Source organism: Anneissia japonica, unplaced genomic scaffold (genome assembly GCF_011630105.1).
Source record: "Anneissia japonica isolate Jap-2015-1 unplaced genomic scaffold, ASM1163010v1 scaffold1005_len2656397_cov198, whole genome shotgun sequence".
NCBI lineage: Eukaryota > Metazoa > Echinodermata > Crinoidea > Comatulida > Comatulidae > Anneissia > Anneissia japonica.
This window is the reverse complement of record NW_022683792.1, coordinates 1,777,363-1,784,276: the sequence shown is the minus strand read 5'-3', so window position 1 is coordinate 1,784,276 and position 6,914 is coordinate 1,777,363. Positions and strand designations below refer to the sequence as shown.

Below are 6,914 nucleotides of genomic sequence, written 5' to 3'. Positions count from 1 at the left end.
GGAGGCCCCCCCCCCCCGACCCACCTTTCACTTTGGGTTTTTTGGGAAACATTTTGAACCCCCCTCTTTTAAATCCTGGATCCGCCCCTGAGTTATGTCAGATAATAACATTAAATCAACATTGCAGCGAGGCTTGTGACGCTATAGTCAGGAATTAGGCCTACATTATACAACGGACGAATGTATTAAAATATAAGTACAAGTCACATCGGACCCGAACCGAAATTCGGACCGCGCTTCTGATGCACTGAACGCCATCTTCCCTATTTTTACACTGATTCTGGTCAGTTCGGCAGGCCTTCCGATCCGAAAATTCAGATTCGTTGTGAATGAGGCTTTAATCTAAAATAATCTGCTTTCCTTGTATGATTGACAATTTAGTTTCTCTTGTCAATCTTGATCTCGTGTAGGATTTCTCCGAATGTCGTAAATTCTGGAAGAGTATTCCTTTCCTAAACGCGGTACGATATTTACTACTAACAATATGGTAAATGATAGGGTTAGCGGCCGAATTTAGAAATATCAGTATCCTTGATGTGAAAATAATGGAACTTAGTGTATCTTCGGAAACAAGCTTCTCTTCAAACTTGTTAGCATGTAGATTATACACAAAAGTGAATACTCGGATAGGAACTGTACTTATAATGAAAAGGAATAAAACGACAAAGATCATAATCGCACTCTGGATCTTCATTTTTGTCAGGTGCGCGGACGAGCCCCCGGTGTCTGAAATGTTTTGACGATTGCACAGATGAATTAATATAATGATATATAGAGTAGACACACATGGTACTATTATAACTGTAATAAAAGAGTCAAAATAGAATGTTTTGTTAAAGTTGTCACACCTAACTGGGGTTTTTAAGCCATTGCAGTACACGCACACCAGAGCATAGTCAGGAAATTCGGGAAAATGGGAAGTAATGTTTTCGTTCATTCCGACGAGTATGGGGTACTCTGCTAATGTTGCAAACGTGAATGTAGGGATTTTATATATGATAATGACAACGCTAGAGACAATGCAAGCTATAGTCGATCGCTTTGAAACCTTCGATTTATCTAATGTCATCGGGTGACAAATAGCTCTGTAACGTTCAATGGTCACACAAGTGAATATAACAGCAGAGAAGAGAACACAAAAATCTTGGATTGTCAGGTAAAATTTACAAGAAACAACTCCAAGGCTTGAGAAATCCTCGTGTATCCGACTTGACAAGTACATGATCCATTGTACCGGTGCCATCAGAAGAAGAAACAGCATATCCACTACTGCGAGAGTAAACAGGTACACGTAGGGTGCAGTGCGCATTGATTTCAGACGAATAAATATGACAATCACGAACAAGTTTCCAACAACGCCAACTGTAAATATAATTGGTAAAATAACGGTTAATAACAACTCTTCGCTGTGGGTGTACGTCATCGATTGTACAACTGCGCGTAGATACGCGTACTCACTGGAATCACTTCCGTTGTTCATTACGATAGCGTTGAAAAATACTCAAGTTCAATATTTGTTCATTAATTTCCGGCCAATTAACGGTGACTCGATTATAAGTTGTTGACGATTTTAGTAATTTCCGATCCGTATCTGAAATAAAATGATAAAAGTTAATTAGAAGATAGCAGTCACCAGAAACTGAACCCCGGCCGTTCAAAGCAAACAATCAGGTTGCCTTTACCCAGTACCGTTCGTGAATTTATCGGAGGGAAATCTCCCCCTACTACCTGTCAAACCACGCGCGCAACAAAAAATTGCCAATGTCAAAGTCAATGTCAGACTAGTATTGCAAGCTGAGTTCTGACTGGCTTACAAATTACGACGTTGGCTTAAAGTAGCTAATCACGGATAAGATAAAATCCACACTTTCTAAGTAGTAGCATGGGTGATTAAAACATGGACCTATTAATAAGTCCATGATTAAAATAACAGAATTTTATGCAACCTGGATTTTCTGCCTATCATTCGCAGACTGACAATTGCCAAATGACACAGTGCTTTCTCAATCAGAAGATATCTTATTAAATACGACACATTTTCTTGGGAAAAAGTGTGGGGGATGCCCTCCCCCCCCCTTCACCGGTTACTACGGGCCTGATCTAAAACGGGCTTTATGCATGATGGTACCATCTGTAGAATGTAGTCATACTAAATAATTAACTTCCGTTTACGTTCATTATATTAATGATAATAGTGAGGTTTCGCAAACTTACGAAAACGATAACAAATAGGCCTATATTGTTGTCATCACAGTTTTAGTCAATCTATTTCCTACCATAGTATCCTTTCACAATTACGTAGGTAATCCCTGCCTTTTTTTTATAAAACATATTCAGCTCGTACGGTATATGTATTGTAAAGAATGTTTTATAAAAGAATGACGATAATGAAAATAACGTATTCGTATTCGTTACCGTATCGTTTTCGTGAGCTTGCGAGATCTTCCTTATGAAAACACCGCTCTAATCATTTTTATTAAGCGTCTCCGTCTATTGAATATGCACTGCATTGAAGCCGAAATAAATGTTTAAGCGACCTTTTATGAAGTACAGTGTATGGGATGCTCGTTTATTACATGAGTCTTGATTGAAACCATCGCAGAAATCACTGGAAAATAGGCCTACGACATCCATCGCTCATACGACACCTTGTAATACTGGTGAGAAGTACAGAGTTAATGATAGGTACGGTGGATATTATGTGGTAAGGTTATAGGATATGGAAGTACAAAACCTCCGTGTCTTGAACAATATAGTGATATTTGAATATTTTATCAAGTCTAGCAAATCCTGTGGTGTTTTTTTTCTACCCTAAAACGAACAAACCGTTTTAGGAATTCATTAATTCCCATTAAAAATATTATTTAACAATATAATTGTAGAATATTCAGTGGTTTGGCTATTTGCTGCATTTAATTGCATTATTTTTAGACTTTAATTTTTTGACTTCAATAAATATAATTTATATTGTGAAGTTTTCGTGTACATGGCTTAGGACAAGCGGATATGATGATAGAAATCTTGAAGAATCTTGCCATGATATGCCCAGTCCCTTTTAGTTACAGTCGATTTAAGGCACTGTGCTTTAGGGGGTATGGCCATATGCAAATAATGTGAGAATGGTATTATTCAAACTCGATGATAATTAATCGCGGATAATTCATAGAGGCCTATGCCTATATTGAAATAGTCTTATTAATATTATTCGCAAGGAGCACAGCTTGAGTGCCTATAATTTTTGCAGTTGTGTTGAATCTCGAAGAATATATTTTACATTACTATGTAGCATATTCATTTATGATGTTGTTCCAATACAATAAAAACCTTGTTACAGCACACGGCAAAACTCATTTAGTTAGTAATAATATCAGTAATAATAACAATATAGGCCTTATTGCAAAGCCTTATGTATACATTTTTCAATTCTCATAATTAAAACTCTCCTGTGTTATTATTACACCTAATCATTGCTGAATGATTCTACATATCGATTTGTTATAATATTACTTTCATTGTGGAAGGCAGTCACTTCTACTTTTAACAAAATCCCATAAATATTTTGAATAACTTTTAACTGAACAACTCATTTTAACGTATGCCAAAAACTTCTCCAGTATTTTTACATTGCCATATTGCATTATAGATGATTGTGTAACCACAATGTTGCTTATAAAAATGTTTTGTCTTTGTGATGAATGGATGACCCCCACAAAAGATTTTTAAAAATCCCATAAAGTGGATGAGTCAGATGAAATGGAATATACTTTCTGAAATATCAATACATTTAAAGCCGGGCACTAACTGTGCCCGACGGTCGACGATCGACGCGATTCTATGGAGAATGCAACGCCACGACGGGCGCGCAACCGATCGTTTTTAATGACGATCCGTTCAGACTGACAATCACCAGACGGCATCGCGTCGCCTAACGCTCACAGGGAGCGGAGTTTGATTCCGTCGGCCCACGGTCGTACGACGCAGTAAGTGCCCGGGGGCTTTCAAAACACCAAGGCGTGTTTGTTATGGATTGCTTGTATAATCATGAGCCGCGTTTGGCGAAAAAAAATACGAGTGCGGCGTTTATTCATCTTTTCATTTATTCTCAGTAGTTACAGTTAAATTGTCGCTTTTTAACAATGCAGTTTTTATCATTATTGGGGAATCACATGCTATTTTGGCATTATGAGCTGATTAGGTGTGAATATGCATTTCTTGTCATCGACCGTTTATATTTTCCAATATATTTATGACGAAATGCTAGGCCAAGACGTTATTTACAAAAACAAACGTAGCCTATGTTTAGATTCTAATTAACCGTAAATTTCCTGGATACTTCCGACTTATTTGATAAATTATTTTCGGATGTCAAAGCATATCATTTGATGTAGCATATGGGCAAACTATCGATTTGTGTCATTACGCGAAAGACACGATTCTCAATTTTGAATTATTTCGTGGAGACACAGTTTCAGTGACATCTTGAGTGGCACGCTTAACGACAAACAACACTGCCAATGTCGTACGTCCCATGATATGCTGAAGTACTCGCACGATTTATTAACTATTAAAAAAACTCCTTAGTATTTCTATTTAAGAAAAGAAAAGAAAGGAAAGGAAGGAAAGGAAAATGCAATAGAAATAAGTAACAGTTATTAAAGATGACACAGTCAATTTATATTATTTCCTCTTAATTTCAACCCACGCTCACCGACTGCACAAATACCGCCCCCAGCCCCACTCACTTTAAAATTCCTCCCATTCCCTTACGGTTCGTAGAGAATGCCTTTAACTCTAACCATCACTCCACACACCTACCAAATCACACTATCAATTCCTTTCCTTTGTATTGCAACGCTTTCAATTAGCTGATATTTTGGTTTTATATAGAATTATGTAAAATGACACTTCCATAACGTAAAGTTATGTAATTTGATCTTCCGACTTCAACCCACACGACTGTGAAATCGACCTCCACCAAATATTAAGGTTCCTCCCATGCTCGTTCGCGGAGAATGTCTGTTCCCCTAACGGATTTAAAATCACAGTAATGTTAAGCTATCGTTACTACCATTACTACGATACATGTTCTCGCCCTACACACCACGTCACACTATCAATAGCCTACCTTTTACTTTTTCAATTAGCCGATTAATTTTGATTTTATATAGCATTTTTCAAAATGACACTTTCATTACGCAAATTATTTCATCTCTTCAACTATATTTTAAGATTAATTCCATTCTAGTTGGCAGAGAATGCCTGTTCCCCTAAAGTATTCAAAAGCTACTACATTTACTAAATGTGTTTTTTTCTCAAACTATCTCTACATAATACATTGCACATGGGAATACATTTCCAAAAACATGCCACACACCATGTCAAAATATCAATATCCTTCCGTTTCCTAACCCTAACTTATTTAAACATTCAGTAATATTAAGTTACTACTAAATTTACACATGTTTTCATATAATAATTATCTCCTCACCATTGCACATATTATACTCAAACACACCACATTTACCCCTCCCCTCCACACACCATGACACCTGTCACACTCGTATAAATCCATCACCTCTCGTTGATTATTTAGGCCTGTTGTTTTTTTTTTTTTCTATTAGTCAATTATTTTGATTTTTACCTGTAAAATGTTGATCACCTTTCGAATCAGTTTTTGCTAATGACATCAAATCAAATGTTGAAAGACGAAAACATTTTACCTTGTTAATATAGTCCTGCCGCTACTAATTGCCAGTGATAGCATAGATAGCCGAGTCGGAATTCTAGGTCTCGTTCCTTTTTCTTGTTATTACATATGCACAGCACCACCTCGGAGGATCACAATTAATAACTATTCCCAGAGTGATCGAAGTTGTCGACACAGCAAGAAAGGCGCTGTACATTTGTACCAATTAAGAATCATCCAAAGGGTTTGCTCAACGAAGGGGCGGTCTGGAGAGAAATATACTCACTACAGAGATGTGTGCATATTCATGTAGACGATCATTGGTTGATTGAATGATATTGTGTCGACTCGCACTTATTTGACCTGTGGGCAGCGTTGCGTATACATATACAGGGCATAATGTTTCAGTATAAATAAGCGCAGAGTCTCTATTTAATGTGCCAAAGGTTTAATGTCATACACCTCATTTTCGAAAGTAAGAGGTTAATAAACTATGGAAACATAAATATATATTCTTTAGATTTTATATTTTGTAGGTTTTGTAGTTATTTTAAGCGTTTACTTTACAGTTGACCTGTAAAGTATTTCTGAGTATGAAATGCGATGTGAAATGTGATCTCATCTAATTTCATATGTTATTTTTCTACCTTTCTTTAATTTTGTAATATTACATACAGTTTTTTGTGCAATGTAATTGAAGCGGATATTTGCCTTTTATGGCACTTTAGCGTTGAATGGAATTTAAAATTGAAATTTAAAAAAGTCGTATAAACATATTATATTTTTTTTTCTTTTCTAAAAACCATTTTAATTTTAGACTTGCTGTACTCTGGAACTTGATATCATGTTTGATCCTTTCAATTAGGCCTATTCCATATTTACCTACTCATATAATTATCTTCACGAAGATTTTTTTCTTTGGAAACATCAGTGAACAATTTGTCAAAATTTTGTTTTTATATAAAAAAAAATCCTATTGAACATTTAATCACGATAATCGATGATACCAAGAACATGTTGAATGTGGGTAAAGCTTTTAAGGGTGTTTTTGACTATTAATGTATACTATGCTGATAATCGGAACATTAGATTTACCGGATATAAATCCGCGGAAAAGATACGTTACAAAATGCATATAATCATTAAGTACAGGAAGTTGTAAATTAAATAAGATGATACTTAACACCGATACTTGATATTTCTTTGCTCGATGTACTACTTATGTTAT

At 35.9% G+C, this 6,914-nt stretch overlaps 1 protein-coding gene across 2 annotated transcripts; it reads right to left on the bottom strand.

Annotated features, from left to right (window-relative positions):
- Positions 1-53: 53 nt before the first annotated feature.
- On the bottom strand, positions 54-5,902 carry LOC117101241 (growth hormone secretagogue receptor type 1-like). Of its 2 annotated transcripts, XM_033241192.1 has the most exons (3): positions 5,721-5,902; positions 1,459-1,591; positions 54-1,362 (listed from the first exon to the last, which is right to left on the bottom strand). In XM_033241192.1, the coding sequence occupies exons 2-3, from the start codon at positions 1,478-1,480 to the stop codon at positions 338-340; spliced, it is 1,047 nt and encodes a 348-aa protein (XP_033097083.1). In that variant the 5' UTR covers positions 1,481-1,591; positions 5,721-5,902; the 3' UTR covers positions 54-337. The 2 variants fall into 2 exon arrangements, with proteins under 2 accessions (XP_033097083.1, XP_033097074.1); XM_033241183.1 differs by having other exon boundaries at positions 54-1,591.
- Between the last annotated feature and the right edge of the window lie 1,012 nt (positions 5,903-6,914).

Excerpts from the sequence above, each read along its gene's own strand:
- LOC117101241 (XM_033241183.1), bottom strand. The coding sequence starts at position 1,480 with ATGAACAACGGAAGTGATTCCAGTGAGTACGCGTATCTACGCGCAGTT.